This window comes from Zingiber officinale, chromosome 8B (genome assembly GCF_018446385.1).
Source record: "Zingiber officinale cultivar Zhangliang chromosome 8B, Zo_v1.1, whole genome shotgun sequence".
In the NCBI taxonomy this organism is placed as follows: Eukaryota; Viridiplantae; Streptophyta; class Magnoliopsida; order Zingiberales; family Zingiberaceae; genus Zingiber; species Zingiber officinale.
Genome location: NC_056001.1, coordinates 59,615,873 through 59,634,073, shown reverse-complemented (window position 1 = coordinate 59,634,073; position 18,201 = coordinate 59,615,873). Strand labels below are relative to the sequence as shown.

The window sequence follows — 18,201 nt, the reverse complement described above, 5'->3', positions numbered from 1 at the left end:
CCAGTTGTCGTCCGTCTTCATCCTCCAGATAATAAGTGCCCGAGCGGAGCTTTTCGATGACTTTGAAGGGGCCCGCCCAAGGAGCCTCCAACTTGCCAACATCCCCGACCGGCTTTACTTTCTTCCACACTAGGTCGCCGACTTGGAATGCTCTGGGGATCACGCGCCGGTTGTAGTTTTGCTTCATTCTCTGCCGGTATGCCATTAGCCGGACGGACGCCTTGACTCGGTCTTCGTCGATCATGTCTAACTCCATGTTCCTCCGCTCGGCGTTGTCATCATCATAGTTCTGGATCCGGACGGACTCGACGCCGACTTCAATCGGGATAACTGCTTCGCCTCCGTACACTAAATGGAAGGGAGTGACGCCCGTTCCCTCCTTTGGGGTCGTGCGGATAGCCTATAAGACGCCTGACAGCTCGTCCACCCAACTTCCTCCTATGTGGTCAAGTTGAGCTCGAAGAATTCTGAGTATTTCTCTGTTGGTTACTTCCGCTTGGCCGTTACTCTGGGGATACGCCACGGAAGTGAAGTGTTGTTCAATGCCATAACTTTTGCACCATTCTTCGAGCTGCTTCCCGACGAACTGTTGTCCGTTATCAGATATGAGTCGGCGAGGAATGCCGAACCGACAGATTATATGCTGCCAGATAAACTTTTTGACCATTTGCTCGGTGATTTTCGCCAGCGGCTCAGCCTCCACCCATTTGGAAAAGTAGTCGACCGCCAGCAGTAGAAACTTCCTAGCCAACGATCGTCCGCCCGGATGTCCTCCACACGATCCTTGGTGCACTTCCTGGAGGATGTACGCCGCGTCTTCCAAGCTCACACATTTCAGAAGTGTGCGGGAGAAAGCCTTCTTGTAGAGTTGGTCTCCAACGAGTGTGAACCGGTCGGCTCTCCTTCTTAATAGATGGGCTTCCTCCCAGTCGGACGGTGTCGCACCCGAGCGCAAAAACTCCATGATGGTTGTCCTCCAATCGCTCGGGAATGTGAGGCCCTCTATCCGGTCGATGTGCGCCACCAAGGATACTTGTTCGATTGGATGTTGGATGACGACCGGTGATATTGAACTTGCAAGTTTGGCTAACTCATCTGCCGCCTGGTTCTCTGCTCGGGGTATCTTCTGGATGATGACTTCTCTGAAGTGGGTCTTGAGCTTTTCAAAGGCCTCAGCGTAAAGCTTGAGCCGAGCATTGTTAATCTCAAAAGTGCCCGAGAGCTGCTGGGCGGCCAGCTGAGAGTCTGAATGGAGTGTCACCCGACCGGCTCCTACATATCGGGCTGCTTGCAAGTCGGCTATGAGGGCCTCATACTCCGCTTCATTATTTGTGGCTTTGTAGTCCAACCGGACGGATAGGTGCATCCTTTCTTCTTGGGGAGAGAGTAATAGCACACCAATCCCGCTCCCGAGCCGAGTGGATGATCCATCCACAAATATTTTCCACATGGCTTCGGGCTCGGGATTTTGCACTTCGGTAATAAAATCTGCTAAGGACTGCGCCTTTATCGTCGAACGGGGTTGATACTGAATATCAAATTCACTCAACTCCGTTGTCCATTTGATGAGCCGCCCGGACGTTTCTGGGTTCAGCAGCACTCTTCCCAATGGGCTATTTGTCCGGATGATGATTGTATGTGCTAGGAAATAAGGACGAAGCCTCCGAGCAGCGAGGACCAAAGCAAAAGCCACCTTCTCGAGCCCAGTGTAGCGAGATTCAGCGTATTTTAAAATATGGCTCAAGAAGTACACGGGTTCTTCTCCGTTCGTCCTTACTAATGCCGAACCTACTGCCCGCTCAGTTGAAGATAAATAAATACAGAGTGTCTCCCCTACGGCTGGCTTGGCTATCACGGGCAAGGAATTCAGGTATGTCTTCAGCTCCTCAAACGCCCGATCGCATTCTTCGTCCCAGTGAAACTTAGTAGCTTTGCGCAGGATCTTGAAAAAAGGGAGGCTCCGGTTGGCGGTCTTAGAAATGAATCTTGACAGTGCCGTTATCCAACCGGTTAGGCGCTGTACTTCCCTCAGATTTCTTGGAGGCGACATATCTTGCAACGCTTTTACTTTGCTGGGATTTGCCTCTATGCCTCGCTCGGTCACTATATAACCCAAAAAATGCCCACCTTTTGCTCCGAACAGACATTTCTGAGGGTTGAGCTTAACTCCATACTTCCTTAGCGTTCGAAAGGTCTCCTCCATGTTCGTAAAAAAATCGACCGCTCGGACGGACTTGATGAGAATATCATCCACGTACACTTCTAAATTGCGTCCGATCTGCTCCTTGAATACTTTGTTCATCAAGCGCTGGTAAGTTGCTCTTGCGTTCTTCAATCCGAACGGCATTACATTGTAGCAGTAAGTGTCATCAGCTGTGACGAAGCTAACCTTCTCTTGATCCTCCCGGGCGAGCGGCACTTGATGGTAGCCCTGATAAGCGTCCAGCATGCATATTAACTCGCACCCGGCTGTGGAGTCCACCAGTTGATCAATCCGAGGCAGAGGGTAGAAATCTTTTGGGCATGCTTTGTTGAGATCCCGGAAATCGATGCAAACCCTCCACATGTTGCCCGGCTTGGAGACTAGCACTACATTTGCGAGCCAGCTCGGGAACTGGACCTCCCTTATATGGCCGGCCTCCAAGAGCTTCTCAACCTCCGATCGGATGATGGCGTTTTGTTCGGCGCTGAAGTCCCTTTTCCTTTGCTTCATCGGCCGAGCGTCCGGTCGGACGTGAAGTTCATGCTGTGCTATACTTGGCGAAATCCTCGGCAGCTCATGCGCCGACCAAACGAAGACATCGCAGTTTCTCTGGAGACATTTGATCACCTCCTTTTTCTGGCTTGCCTCCAGATCAGCCGCGATGAATGTGGTGGCCTCCGATCAGGTCGGGTGGATCTGCACCTCCTCTTTTTCTTCATAAACCAAAGAGGGTGGTTTTTCGGTTATGGCGTTTACCTTGATTCGTGGCGTCTTCCGAGCGGAATTAGCTTCGGCTCGGACCATCTCGACGTAGCATCGCCGAGCCGCCAGCTGGTCTCCTCGCACTTCTCCGACTTTATCTTCGATCGGGAACTTAATCTTCTGGTAGAAGGTGGAAACGGCCGCTCGGAACTCAATAAGCGCTGGTCGCCCCAAGATAACATTGTATGCTGAAGTAGAGTCGACCACGACGAAGTTGGCAGTCCGCGTCCTTCTGAGCGGTTCTTCTCCCAGCGAAATAGCCAGTCTGACTTGTCCGACCGGCAGAACTTCATTGCCCGTAAACCCGTAGAGGGGGGTTGTCATGGGCAGCAACTCGGCTCGATCAATTTGCAGTTGGTTGAAGGCCTTTTTGAATATAATGTTGACCGAGCTTCCTGTATCAATGAAAATGCGGTGAATAGTATAGTTAGCTATTACCGCTTTGATGAGGAGGGCGTCATCATGTGGCACTTCAACTCCCTCAAGGTCCCTGGGCCCGAAGCTGATTTCAAGCCCGCTCGCCCGTTCTTGACTGCAGCCGACCGCATGGATCTGGAGCTGCCTTACACTCGCCTTCCTTGCTCTGTTGGAGTCACCTCCGGTCGGTCCGCTAGCGATGATATTGATTTCGCCGCGGGACGTGTTGCTTCTATTTTCTTCCTCCCGGGCGGACGGCCTAGGCCGCTCCTTAGATACCCGGGGATTGTCCTCGTGCCTCTGAGGATGATACCGCTTGGGAGACTGTCGTCGATCGGCTTCACGGTGTCGCTGTCGCCTGTCGGATGATGGCGATCGACGGTGGCCACTCCGGGGCACGGGGTGGGCGATCAGGGGAAGACTTCGACAATCTCTTGTATTATGCGTGTCGGTCCGGTGGAACGAGCAAAACATGGGGGTCCATACCTTCTTTTTTGGTTTGGGTCGTTCGGTAGATACCTCTTGAATGGCATGGGATCTTGCAGGTTGCTGAGGGCGGGCTGCTTCAGCTCGCGGTCCTCTGGGCGGCTGGTGGCCAGTGTGCGGCTTCCGCTCGGCAGGGGCTAGTCGCTCGGTTGGAGCTTCTTTCCTTCGGGCCGCCTGGGCTTCCTCCACATTAATGTACTCATTGGCTCGGTGTAACATATGATCATAGTCTCGGGGCGACTTTCGAATAAGTGAGCGGAAGAAGTCACCATCCACGAGGCCTTGTGTGAGCGCATTCATCATCGTTTCTGAGGTGGTCGTTGGTATATCCATGGTCACTCGGTTGAATCGTTGGATGTAAGCTCTGAGCGACTCCCTGGGCTCTTGCTTGATGGCAAATAGGATGACACTGGTCTTCTGGTAGCGCCGACTGCTTGAAAAGTGATGGATAAAAGCGACGCGGAACTCTTTAAAGCTGGTGATGGATCCGTCCGGCAGCCTCCGGAACTATCGTTGCGCCGATCCCGAGAGGGTGGTAAGAAACACCCGACATTTCACTCCATCTGTGTATTGATGTAGTGTAGCTGTGTTGTCGAACTTACCTAGATGATCATCCAGGTCGGTGGTTCCATTGTATTCACCGATCGCCGGGGCCAAATAGTGCTTTGGCAGAGGGTCCCGCAGGATGACTTCTGAAAATTGCCGGTTGATCAGCTCGGGGGAGGCGTCCGTTCGGGGAGCCTTGCCTTTTCTATTGTCTCGTATGGGCGCCTCGTCGGATGAAGATCCTCGATCACGGTTAACTGTTGTGACTTCAGGAGGCGTACGGAATATGACCCGATGAAATAGAATCGTGGCAGGCGGTGCTTCCGCTCGGCCACCTAACGCTGACGTTGCTTGTTGCTCCATCCGCTCGGCCTGCGCCTTCTGTTTCTGTTGCTCCACGAGCTTAGCTGCTCTTGCCTCGATTAGAGCGTCAAGCTCCTCCTGGGAGAGCATCACGGTGTGCGGTCGTCCAGCTTCGTCCATCTATTCTGTCCGGATGCAGGTGTGTTCCCACAGACGGAGCCAATTTGATCATGTCCGAACGCTGAGTCGACGGACGCTGGGGACGTGGCGCTCTCCTCTATCTCCAATCAGCTGCACTAATCTCCGGTGAACCTGCAAGGAAGTCGGGCCGGGAAGGGGTTCCCGGCGACGATCCTCAGACGCTCAAGTCAGGCAAGAGGAAATTATGAAGAGGCTTCCAATATCAGAGATCGCGTACCTCCGACGAAGTATGAGGACCCTTATATAGAGCTGTGAGGAGGCTCATGCACATATACCGAGGTGAACACGTGTCCTCTTACCATACCTCAGTATGAGCTTGTCAGAGGAGTTTGCCTGACACCATACTGCTACAGTCCGAGCACCTCTCTGATGGGACGGCAGAACCTTCTGTCGTAAGGTTCTGCGTATGACTTGGTTGTTGGACATGCCTGTTGTCAGAAAATGTTTCCCGATGTCCCCTTGTCCTTGTCTTCTTTTACCCGCGCCGAGCTCCCACCCGCTCGGCAAGAACCTTATCGGTCCGAGCGGGTGGGATGCCTGGTCGCGTGCTCGGCTCGGCTGAGATTGTCCGCAGCATTGCTGTTTTATGTCGTGGCCAAGCTGGTAGCCCGCTCGGCCTTCACCCTGAGCGTCGGAGACCCGACTCCCCGCCGGGTTGTCCTTGATTCTGTACTGATCCGTTCGGCCGGTTGACCCGACCCTTATCCGGTCGGCTTAACCTCATACTGCCCTTGACTTTTGCTCTCCACGTGGCGTTGATTCCCCTCAAAGGGGGTCCCCTGTCTGTACTGCCGGATCAAACCCATTAACACAAGAATTTGCAAAACAGAACCCTACTTGCTTTACCCAAATCTTCTTCCTCTCTGTCAATAGGCTATAGAAATTTATTGATGCTCGAAATCCTGTGGCCGATGACAATACAGAGGGAAGAAGGCTTGTTAGCCGACACTAGGGCAGAGGAATAGGTTGGCTACCGGTACTAGGGCAGAGGCGTCGTGGATCGAATCTAGGGCAACTGAAGTAGTGGTTTGCACTGCTCCGTCCGACCTTAAGTGATGGCAGCGCTTGGTGCGGCTCGGGAATGAGGAGTCGGCCAGAGAACTAGGGTTGAGGTGCGACACCAGGCGGTGCTAGGGCACCGGCGACGGCGGCCGACGCTGGGGAATCGGTGCCGACAGTGGCATGGGGGCTGGCTAGGGCACAGACCGGCGGTGGCTCGGCAGAGAAGGAGAGAAAAAGGGGGGTGTGCGGCGATGGAGAGGCTAGGCTCGGCGCTGCTCGGCGTCGGTAGAAGGAGAGGAAATGAGAACTCGGCTACGGCTTATACGCGAGGGAGGGAGGAGAAACTGCCGTCGGTTAGGGCAAATCAGAGGAGAAATCGGCAGGGGAAAGAAGACTCGGCGCGCGCACAGTTTTGGCGAGGAAGAAATAAAGAAAAGAAGAAAAAGAAATAAAAAGGAAAAGAAAACTTTTCCTCGTTAAAATGGGGTAGCCTAAACAGGCTTTCCTGGGGCCCTATTTTTATCCCCGTAAACTCGTTCATTCGAGCTCCGAAAAATTCCCGAAAAATTTCTAAAAATTCTGAAAATTTTCCTTATTAATATTCGCCTATTTTCGGTATTTTACATTTCTAGAGTTGCAAGGAGTTTAAATATATTATCCATTATTTATTTGGGCTTCTCGGAGGAGTTAAAATGTAATAAGGAAGAATTGTCAAAATTCTCCACGTTGGACCTAATATATATCTTATTAGGCCCAACGTGGATATGATATGGAATCATATCAGACACAATATGGGTGTGATATAGAATGATATCAAACTCACGTTGGGTCAAAATTTACTAATGAACATAGAGATCTCATATTGCATTCATTTTAGTTCTTGTGAATTTTTGGGGTTGAAAGGAGTTCAAATATGCTAATCATTGTTTATTTTTGGCTTCTTAGAGATATTAAAATGTAATAAGAAAGAATCGTTAAAATTCTCCACATTATACCTGATATGGAATCATATCAGGCCCAACGTGGGCCCGATATCATTTCATATTATACCCAACGTTGGGTCTGATATGATTCCATATCAGACCTACGTTAGGTCTGATATGATTTCATATTATTCCCATGTTGGGCCTGATATGATACATATCAGGTCAACGTGGAGAATTTTAGCGATTTTTTTATTATATTTTAATATTTTTGAGAAGCCAAAATAAATAATGGATAACATCTTTGAACGCCTTGCAACCCCAGAAATTTAAAAGAACTAAAATAGGTGCAATCGATAGGTTCATCAGTGGATTTTGACCAAAATAATGGACCTATAACATTTCGATCAAAACTCACTAATGGATATAGAGATTTCAGATTATATTCATTTTAATTACTATGAATTTTTAGGATTTCAAGGAACTCAAATATGCTATCTATTATTTATTTTATCTTATCCAAATGTATTAAAATATTATAAAAAATTAATTAAATCTTATAAAATAATATTTATACGTGGTGCATGTATACAAAAAAGAGAAGAAAATGGAGAGAAGAGGAAAAATAAATAATACGAGAGAAAATAGAAAAAGAGAAAAATAATAAAGAAAAAATAATAGAAAATGTCAAATTTACCGTAAGGACAGAACGTGAAGTGTATTTGATAAATACTAAAATAGTACGCATATTTTAGTCAATTTAAAAACTTAGGTGATTGGTTTGATAAATCATCGTTTTATTTTTCAAAAAGATGTTTTTTCAATGATTTACATAATTTGAAGTCCTCATTTGATATTTGCCCTTTTAAGTATCTAATTTTTTGAACCGTCCTTTAATTCTTCGGGCCGGTTCTTTCTCAATACTTGTTTTTTTGGAACCGTCCTTGAATTCTTCCCCAAATCTGCAAATCTCCCCGCCATGGCCTCCCCGACCTCCTCCGCCGCCGTCGCCGCCTCCGCCACCGCTGCTGCCTCCTTGGCTCCTCCCGCCCCTGATCCACCGTCCTCCTCCTCCCATCCCCTCCCTCAACCGCGTCCCTACGCCTCCCCGACCCTCCGCCCTCCTCCACACTTCTCTCCCCAGCCCCCCCTCGGCAAACCCCTGAACCCTCCCCCTCCCCCTCCCACCCAGGGCTTCCTATACCACCACCGCGCTGCCTTCCCCAGGCGCCCCTCCGTTCGCCCCTCGCAGGCCGCAGCCGCTGTGATGGCGTTTGCTGCCTCTCCTCAAGCGAGGCCCTTCGTGTACGGCCCCGCCGATCCGATGGTCACACAGATGCACGTGCCCGTCCACCATTTGAGGCCGCCTACGGCACCGTTGTCTCCGTTGATGGTCCCCCGGACTGCCGTCGCGACCACCGGCCCTACTAAGAGCGTTCGGTCAGGGGCTCATCAAAAGGTTCACTTTTTATTATAATTTCATACTTTCGTTTGTGGTTTTATCTCAATCAGAACTTGCTACACTAGATTGAACTCTGATCTTTACCATACCAGTCATTGCTCTTAAACTTAACTCCTCAGGTTACGCCACATCCTTCAGTGTCTTCAACAGCAGACGACAAGAGTTTTAGGAAGAGGTAAATGACTATTTGCATGAAATTTAACTTCCCCATGCTTTTCTTCTTCCTAACACCGATCAGAACGAGCTGTGCAGGGAAAGGAGCAGGGAAGATGATACCGTGGTGATTAATGATCGTAAAGTAAGAAGCATTGGCATTGGACAGTATTTTTTTTTTTTAAATTCAATCTTTGCTATGTTGTAGAAGAGATTTAGACACAATTGTATATTTATCTTTGTGGCTATGTTTCTATATCAATTTCCAAACTCTGTTGGATTCCTCTTTAATTTTTTTGGATTAGTATTACTATATTAGAATTGTGGGGATGCCATTGGCAACTTCATAAGAAACACACCGGGTACCCAACTCTATTCGGATAGCTATTTGCACAGGAGCAAATAGTCAGTTGGGTTGAGTGAATATGTAAGCCTAATGTCATCATATGTTGAAGGATATGCTGTGTCAAATAGAAATAAAAACTATTAAAGTATGTTAGGCATATGGATATCAATCTAATATGCTAGCTCTAAGTCTTGTAAGTGAAATCATCATGTTTTCCCAGGTTTTTGTGCATAAAAATACAATTTGTATGCCATAAGCTATCTGTGCTAGGTTTAACATGTTCTTCCATGGGAAGAGTTATAACAAATATCTAGGTTTGAAAGGTGATAAAAACCTTAGTCAATAGAATAAGTTTGGTGGAACATGAATGATGAATGTTGTTACTCTATTTCCTTATGGGTTTCACATTTCTATTTTAGTTTTTCTTCCAGATTCATGTAAAATCAGTCATTATCTTTTTGATGAATAATTAAGTGATACTAACTTGTGCAAAATGTTGGACCATTTATTATAGCTAAGTATTTCTTGCTCTTGGATGTTTGGTACATGGCCAATAGGTTATTGGATATAAGATTAAGAATTACAATGGAGGTTGTGTTGACCTGGCACTTCCATGGAAGTTATATTATTTGTATTTTTTAGAACTTTGCTTTTTTGATCAATTATGCTAGATTTGCTGTGTATCATAATTGGCAGAAGTAGTTAATTTGATGAAATGGATTATAGTCAATTGGGCTATGCAGTAACTTTAAACCTCATCACTGATGATGGCTATATTTCGTCTCTTTAAGGTCAAATTACTGGATGGTTGCTCATCCTCCCTTTATTCTCTTTGCCGATCATGGGTGCAAAATGGTCAGCCTCTTGAAATTCAGGTTTTGGTAATCTCCTGTATTAACAAAAACTCTATCCTAACACTTTTCTTTTTGTGCATTTGCCATTTGGAGCTTCTATGCTTGAAATTATAAAAATTATCCTGATAAGTAGTTTATCATCTGATGGTCACTTTACCATTTTTTGTCTAGTTTTCTTCTTAATACCAAGTGGCTGTACTATCTAAAAGGATCTCTCTTATGTAGTTTGTGAATTTGTTTATTTTGGATCTTATGTAAAAGACTGACAGCTTTAAAAAAAACAAATTTCTATTATAACGAGTGAATAGGCGGTTGTTAGAATCCATCAAGGTGCATTGGATGGATTGATACAGTTTGTCAAGCATTAGCAACTTCTCTCTCTTTCTCTCTCTCACTCTTTGTTTACAGACAAACTTTGGAGACGCTGAGAAGCTTCTTCCAAGACCTTTGCCTGCCTCTATGGTTGATTCTGAGGTGAATTCACTACACGAAAATGATACTGAAGCTGATGATGCCAAGGAGGACGAGGTATATTTCTCATATACAATTCAATTGAAGGGATGTGATCCATCTACCCAACCCCAATATAGTTGTATTTATAGCTCAGTATGTTGTTGTAGTATCATTTCTATTTATGTCCAAGGTGAATATTTTTGTTTATTCTACCACCAGAAAAATTCTAAGCTTAAAAATTATATTTCCATAGTCTAGCTAAAAAACAATGATAATTTAGTTTCGATAGTAGATTAGTAAAATGTTTGGACAAATTAGTAGCTGTATGTGGCTTTAAGTTTTAACCATGTTATGTATGAAACTAGTGATCCTAAATCAACATGTAGATGATTATGTTTATGCTGTTATAAAGCAGATTATTACAAATGGAAACTTCACTTCAAGTTGACGCAAGTAAAATAACTCTGGCGCCACAGGACAGAATTTGATTAAACATGTTTATAGATTACAACTCATAGGTCCACATTCAAAGATAATGTAAGAAGAGCCTCCATTTGAGCAATGATTGGTAATTTATTCTTTGTTAGACAGATCATTTGAGCCTCCATTTAAGTACCTGGATTGTTGACTTGCACTCTAACTAAAACAGTAGAAATGAAGATGAACTTTTCTAATTTCTAATTCGTTTGTTCTTTTTTTTTTTGATGGTTTATTATGCCGATGATCAGAATGATAGAATTGTAGTATGAAAAGCAAACTTGTACTGACATGTAAATTACACTTGCAGCTTGGTGGTTCTATCGAGGAGTTACCTATGGAGGATTTGCTACAAAGACATATAAAACATGCCAAAAGTGTTCGGGCACGGTATGCTGCTTATGATATATACGTCCTACATTTCGTGAAATGAGAGTTTCTTTTATAAAAATGGATACTCCATTTTATTTTATTTTGAGAATTTACTTGCTTTCAAAGCTATTATAACAACTACAATTAATTGTTACAACTTACAGCAGTTTCTTTTATAAAAATATAATATTTCATTCTAATCAAAATTATTATATATGAAACATTGGTATAGTGTTATAATATCTATGAAATAGTTGTTAAAAAAAATACATGATTTTAATGAATTTTGAATATTTTTTTATTAGATTAGTAAGGAATATTTTAATATAATAATAGTATTTTATGTTTAATAATTTTGATTAAAGCGAATCATTTTGCCTGATTTTTATAAAAGAAATGTCCATTTGGTGTTAAATTAATTATTTCTTTCTTTGTTTATTTATTTATCTATTTATTCTTTCTGGAAGAAAAATGTATTTTGTTTCTCTAGAAAATAATAATAGCAAAAAATTGTTACATAAGGAATGCTCTAAATCTACTGCAGAATGCGGAAAGAGCGACTTCGGAGGATTCAACGGTGCAAACAGAGACTCGCCCTGCTTCTCCCTCCACCAAGTGAGCTTGGTAAAAATGAAACTACTCCGTGACCAACAGTTCATTTCTCAAAATCCAGAGAGGTGTTCGATGTCGAAGAAATGTGGCAATGTATGTTTATTGAGCCTTAAGTTTGCTGTGTAATATGGATCGAAATTGTTCATGTGCTAGAGTTCAAAACTTGGCATTTTACTTATCGATTTTGTTCAAACTTGAGTTTCTTTTCAAACATTGTTCTTCAATGGAAGGAGGTGTAAATTTTGAATTCCTGGAAAATTTCATTGTGTAGAAGGATCGTCCAAAGATGAGCGAGAAAATTGCTGCTTTGAATGACGACGAACATTTGGGGATCGGGCTAAATGTTCTGATCCGAACCAAAGCCAGCAAACCTAAATCCAAGAGCGAAGTAAATCGCGACTCCAGAAATGAAACTAACCGACAGGATCAAGCAGTGAGCACGACGGCGCCACCAGCAGCCTTGATCTTCTTCTCAGCGATGGGGCAGTCCGGCGGCAACTTCCCTTTGCCGAGGACCTTGAAGTAGCCAAACTGAGTGACATCGATAAGCGGGGCGTTGGCACGGTGGCCATCCTTGGAGGCGGCGTCCTTGACGTCGTCGTCAGATACGATCGACCAGAAGCGACCGACGTTGACGATGGGGCAGTGGTATTTGTTGCGGAGGAGGCGGAAGTGGCGCATGCCGACTTTGCCGAAGTACCCCGGGTGGTACTTGTCGAAGAGGATGCCGTAATGGTGCATGCCTCCGGCGTTTCAGCGACCACCAGGATGCTTTCGGTGCTTCCAGACGCGGCCATGCCCGTTCTTGAGGCGGGTCGTCATCGTGGCGTAGCACGGCGGCCCGCCTCCTTGTCCTCTAGGGTTAGGATTTCTATATTGCGGAACAGAGGGCAGGAAACGGGTCCAAGCCCAGCATTATATTGAGCGGTAAGGATTGACAACCAAGTTAACGGACGCCTGAGAATGTCTGATGAAGCTGTGCAGCAGGAAAATAGTTCTCGAAAGCTTCACCAAATGAGCTCTCCCACTCCTCTCGCAGCTCTCTGTTCTCGTGCTAGATTTCGCCTTCTACACCGCCAAAAATCGCTCCTTTTTCTCGCGGGTAAGCCATCGGTCGCTTGCTTGTTTGATTGCTCAGTCCGATCTTTGCTCCATTTTTGCTTGCGTTGATTTACGTTTTCGAGTTAGGGCTTTAGATTTTTTTTATCGACGATGCGCTTTGAAGAATTGGCCTTTTGTGCGATGTTCGATTCTTTCTTTATTTTAGTGATTACAGTCATTCGCCAGCATGTAAAACACACACTCAAACAGAATGGGGCAGAAGATGAATAGTGTTTCGTCAATTAGTCAATGGATTAATACTAAAGAGATAAATTATGATGACTAAGAAGCAAATGATAGGGTAATTTTACTTTTGACACTTTATTAATGTGGTAAAAAGACAATTTACTCATCTCCAATGTTCTCGTTAATCCATCTCTAAATCAATATGAAAATTGATAAATCACAAATAATTACTAACCATTAATTTCAACCATCTCCCCATCTGGAGATTTGTTACCCTTCATTAAAAAAAGGTAGATCCGTTACCTTAGCGGCCCCCCTAGTGCCGGCCCCACGGATATGGAGGGAGGTTCATGCAGGTACACAGGCCATAGGCGCATGGCGGGATAAATCCCAGGTCGTTAGTTCCTGAGAATCGACCCTGGCCATTACGCCAAAGATACCATGCGCCCACCGTCTGCGCTACGCCCTGGGGACATTGTTACCCTTCATTAATGCTAATACTTTACGTTGTGTGATTTCTAGAGTCGGTAGATTTTCTTGGGATCACAGAGCTTGTCGTATTGACGACGGTTCCACTGCATGTTACAATTGCCAATGTAGATTTTTCTTTGACGATTTGTCTTGCAATTTCCTTGTGAGGATAGGCTTTTGAATTTATTTTTTTTAAAAAAACTGACTTTTTGGCAGAAAAGTTCAGAGAAACTTCGATTCTATATAAAAAATTACAATTTAATTTTCATGAGCTCAGTGCTTCTTTGTTGTTTACGGTGGTTATTTATGTAATCTTGGTTTAGGATAGACTTTGGTTAAACTTTGCTCGCAAATTGCAATTTCCTGGTGTGATGTGCAGCTTGCTGGACCAGCATTTGACTTTTCCCCTTACAATGACTGAATTTATGTAGTGAATTTATCTACATCTTTCAGTGGAAAAAAAAAATTATATTTGTATGTGGAACTCATTATACCTGAATTTCTACTCTCTACCTTGCTGCATCTGGCGTTGAAAAGCAATCAGTCATAATTATTCTGAACTAGCATATCTATTCTTGAAGATCTGATGCGGTGTCTATTGCAGTGGAACTGCTGGATGCAAAGGACGTTAAGCTCACATTGGAGCCGGAGGGCCATTTCTACTTCTCTGCTACCACTGGAGCTCGATTTTGAGTTATTCGATAAGGTCGATTTAGATGTGAGTATTAGGAATAGTTATATAACTGGCACATGTAAAGGCTACTATCTATTCAAACTTCTCAGTTGAACATAAACAACTTCAGGAGAGCAAGGCTACTGTTGGTTTGAGGATCATATGGTATCTCATCACGAAAACTGAGAAGAAATGGTGGAGCCCGTTGTTAAAGCAGCAAGGGAAGCCTCCTGTTTATTTTAAAGTTGATTGGGATAAGTGGATTGATGAAGATGATGAGGGTGAAAATAAACATAATTACTCTTCTTTGAAATTCTATTCCTAGTTATAGATTTGTTTGTGTTTCTGTTATTTGAATTCCATTCCATGATTTGTTGATAATTGCTCGTGCAGTTGGGGATATGAAGCTTGATGACATGGATTTCTCGGTATTCAATCTTGACTTGTTATCAAGGGAAAATGTTGATCAATATTTTTTTGTAGAATATCATCTCTACTTAAATGTGCAGAAGTCGAATATGGGCAGCGCGGATGATGAGCTTGATGGTCATGAAGATAATGAGTTGACTGATACTGTTGATAAGGATGAAGGTTAGGCTTGTGATAAGGGATGAGAGAAAATCTAACTCCATTAGGTATCCAATTTAATCCATGAAATCAGATTATTTTGGTTTGGCTTCGATTTACTGACTGAAAATTATAGTGTATTTGAATCTTGGCTTGGATATGGATATTTAGTTAAAACAAACAATTAATTCAACACTTCCCAACTCTAATTATGTAAATTTTATTTTACTCATAATTTAATTGCATACTAAGTTACCTATTAGCCATCTATAATGAAAAAGTGCATGTACTATTAAAAAAATGAAGAATTCTAAGATACTATTTTATTGTACAACTATTATATTTATTGTTTTATTTGTTTAGATTTGTAATTATAATGCTTTGTTAGAATTTTCTTTTTGATAGGATCAACAAAGAGAGAAAATAGAGATTTGAATATTTGTGTATCAATGACTTTGACTTGACATGCATATCAGAAATTTTATCCTATCTTTTTTTGCCTTTTATTATGATTTAGTTTGACTTTTAATGAATATATTGGATTTAATTTATTGCAATATTGAATTATATTAATATTGAATCGTATTGAATTAAATCAAACTGTCCTGGTTCCTACAAGTTCCCATTCGCATGCAAGATCTTTAGCGTTTTGAAATTTGAATTGCAATATGAATTGTGGATTGTATATTTTTAAACACTTTGTATAGAGACCTTGAAATATTCTTTGTGATCTGATAGGAAGCTTGATCCCAGCAACTCTTCTGTAGCCAGTGATTTCGTAGACATTCTTTAGCTTTTGCACATGAAATAGATTAAACTATATGTGGCATTACATATAATATAATTTTGATTAAATGAGTCATTTGATGGGTTAAAATACAGTTTTTTTTTTTTGAAAATGAGTTGTACATATAAGATTCTTGAAACAAACTTTGCTCATAAACTTGTGCTGAACTCTTGGAGTCCCAAAAAGTAGCAGTAATCCTGTGTCTTGCTCAACCTGAGTATGTAATTGCAGCAAAGGTCTGGTTTTAGACATATCTTGTTTTGATTAATTTCCAGTACAGGTACTGATTTAATGCTCCGGGATCATTTAGAGGCCGAATAGCGGTTCGAAATGGCATTCCCAGTTTGACGAAGAGGCGAACGATGGCACCTCAGTGGTGATTTTGGTAAGCTACTTGAAGCTTTCCCCATCTCACCATGAGGCAGTGGTTGTTTGACTGCAAACTTGGGATCTTGCAATCGCTCCAGAGTTGACAAGACTTCGGACATTGGTGGTCTGAACTGGGCTCTGTCGGCAGTGCACCTCGAAGCAAGCAACGCAAGAGCATCAGCTGCTTTCTTCGGATATTTACCTTCCAGCTTTGGGTCGATGATTCTGTGCAGTTTTAGCGTGTTCAACCAAGGTCTCAAAGAGCTCACCAGAGTCTGCTCTGAGACTGCTTTTGTTCTGTCCAGGGCTTTTCGTCCTGATAGAAGCTCCAACAGTACAACTCCGAAGCTATAGACATCGGCTTTCGCAGACAGTTTACCTGCAGATTTGGTATGCAAAGACCTCTATGCTAAGTATTTTGCTGAACTGCATTATTTCAACCTGTTTAATTATGTAATCCATAAGGTCCAGTTAACCAGGATACCTGTTGCAAGATACTCTGGAGCTGCATATCCTTGAGTTCCCATGATTCGAGTGGAGACGTGAGTTAAATCCCCAGTTGGACCAGCTTTTGCGAGACCGAAATCTGAAAGCTTGGGATTGAAATCCTACATCACATGAATACAATATAAGCTGGAAAGCCTACAACCCAATTTATTCAATGCTTTTTCCGGTGGCAGATTCTTCGCAAATACCTGATCGAGGAGTATGTTAGATGCCTTAACATCTCGATATATTACTTGATAATCTGGATTGTGCAAAAATGAAAGTCCCCTTGCTGCACCAACTGCGACTTTGATTCTTGTTGCCCAATCTAGTGGCTGAACACTTCCTAGAAAGCAAATCAAACCACAGGTAAGCAATGCATAACTAAAGAGCGATTATTCGTGCTGATTCAGTGTAGATGCACTTTTAAATAGATGGTTCTCCAAGCTGCCTCTCGCCATGTATTCATAGACTAACAGTCGATTCTCGCCCTCAGAGCAGTGGCCAATCAGCTTGACCAAATTTGGATGCTGAAGCTGACCAAGATAGTTAACCTCGGTCTGCGATTACTAGTCGTCGTAAGTATGTGATGAACTAGCCTTAACAAGTCAATGATGCAGTTAGTAATTTGAATTCATAGCACAAACCAGCCATTCCTTGTGGCCCTGAAAACTCTCAAGTTTAAGCTTCTTGATGGCAATCATCATTCCATTACCAGGTCTTGTGGCGGTGAGAGTCTGTTCATCTAGCCAACCTTTGTAAACACAACCAAATCCACCTTCGCCGATGAGATTATCCGGGCGGAAGTTTCTAGTAGCACTCTTCAGCTCATTCAAAGTGAAGGCCTTTGAGCTCGAGGCAAGTAAGATTTCATCCTCGGTTCTCTGCAAGTTAGTGTTTTCGCCATATGAAGGCATGGTGAAAGTTGAGGCGGTGGAACAAGTTGCCAAAGATGAAGAAGGAACTGAAGATGAGCTTGTTCTACTGGCAACAACTTTGGAAGGTTCTGTCATGTAGATGCAGATTAATGTAAAGTAAGAATCAAAAACTACTATTAAACATGATTAATGTGAGTCTATTTAAATGATGGGAAAAGGTTGAAATTCTGATGCAAAATTTGTTTACTCTAACAGGAGCTTCGATAAGACCAAAATTCAAGTAACAAAACCTAGAAATTCCATTTTCCCTTTCTAAAGAAAGGAAAAAAGTCAACATCAATATAAGCAAAATCCCCACTGAGGCAATTGAACAATCAGTTGGAAGGCGTACGCGAAGAAGAGCCGCGGCTGCGCAAGGAGGTAGCCGTCGACGGAGGGGCAAAGCAGTTCCCCATCTCCCACCGCCAGCGACGACGAAGAAGCTCACGTTGGTGGAGGAAAACCAGACCTCCTCTCCCCCCCCTATTTATAGCCCTCCTCCTCCTCCTGGAAGAGAAACAGAGGAAGGCGAGGGGAGACCGAGGCGACGAACAGAGTCGCCGCTAAACGACGGTCTCATGACCACAATCCAAGCAAAATGAAGACGGACCTGAAAAAACGAAATGATGTGTCTTTTTCGACGGTCAATTCGAAGAAAGAAAGAAAGAAAGAGTAGTAACAATCTCTGTTACCGTAGTAAGAAGCTGACTTTGCTGTTAATGGCGGATGGGAACAGAGTTGACTTCTCGCCTCACCTGTGCAGGCCCAAAAAGATGCCATTTGTCGCCGGAGGAGTCGTCGTGCGCCATCTGGCGAATTTAGTCAAACAACACGCTCTCGAGGCGGAAGAAGAAAGCAGCGGAGGGGTGCAGAGAATCTGGCATGAAAATCCACAGACGCAACAAAGCAATCAGTGGCCTCGCCGAGACTTTTCGGCGGGGATATGAATCGATCGGGATTACGATAGCAAGAGAGTCTGCGCGTGGAACAAATGCCGAATTGAGAAATGATTCTGGCGATTCCGTTTCAAACAAGGTGGCGGCATCATCGGTGACCTGGCGTCGATCTGTGC

General features: G+C 43.9%; 3 protein-coding genes, 1 long non-coding RNA gene and 1 pseudogene across 4 annotated transcripts; 3 read left to right on the top strand and 2 right to left on the bottom strand.

Annotated features, from left to right (window-relative positions):
- The first annotated feature begins 7,752 nt into the window (after nt 1-7,752).
- On the top strand, nt 7,753-11,770 carry LOC122017903 (wiskott-Aldrich syndrome protein family member 1-like). The gene is made up of 7 exons (XM_042575621.1): nt 7,753-8,302; nt 8,425-8,480; nt 8,558-8,603; nt 9,596-9,685; nt 10,067-10,186; nt 10,899-10,978; nt 11,505-11,770. The coding sequence occupies exons 1-7, from the start codon at nt 7,823-7,825 to the stop codon at nt 11,605-11,607; spliced, it is 975 nt and encodes a 324-aa protein (XP_042431555.1). The 5' UTR covers nt 7,753-7,822; the 3' UTR covers nt 11,608-11,770.
- LOC122017904 lies at nt 11,648-12,394 on the bottom strand (annotated as a pseudogene).
- A 142-nt stretch (nt 12,395-12,536) lies between these two features.
- LOC122017905 (co-chaperone protein p23-1-like) lies at nt 12,537-15,715 on the top strand. Its single transcript, XM_042575622.1, has 6 exons — nt 12,537-12,674; nt 13,935-14,048; nt 14,134-14,284; nt 14,397-14,431; nt 14,513-14,594; nt 15,633-15,715. The coding sequence occupies exons 2-6, from the start codon at nt 13,947-13,949 to the stop codon at nt 15,647-15,649; spliced, it is 387 nt and encodes a 128-aa protein (XP_042431556.1). The 5' UTR covers nt 12,537-12,674; nt 13,935-13,946; the 3' UTR covers nt 15,650-15,715.
- On the bottom strand, nt 15,544-17,618 carry LOC122017902 (probable serine/threonine-protein kinase PBL18). The gene is made up of 6 exons (XM_042575620.1): nt 17,482-17,618; nt 16,860-17,218; nt 16,637-16,772; nt 16,422-16,558; nt 16,211-16,334; nt 15,544-16,105 (listed from the first exon to the last, which is right to left on the bottom strand). The coding sequence occupies exons 1-6, from the start codon at nt 17,543-17,545 to the stop codon at nt 15,660-15,662; spliced, it is 1,266 nt and encodes a 421-aa protein (XP_042431554.1). The 5' UTR covers nt 17,546-17,618; the 3' UTR covers nt 15,544-15,659.
- Nucleotides 15,975-17,801, top strand: LOC122017906. The gene is made up of 3 exons (XR_006121488.1): nt 15,975-16,116; nt 16,198-17,246; nt 17,346-17,801. It is a non-coding gene; the product is annotated as an uncharacterized LOC122017906 (long non-coding RNA).
- Nucleotides 17,802-18,201: the final 400 nt, after the last annotated feature.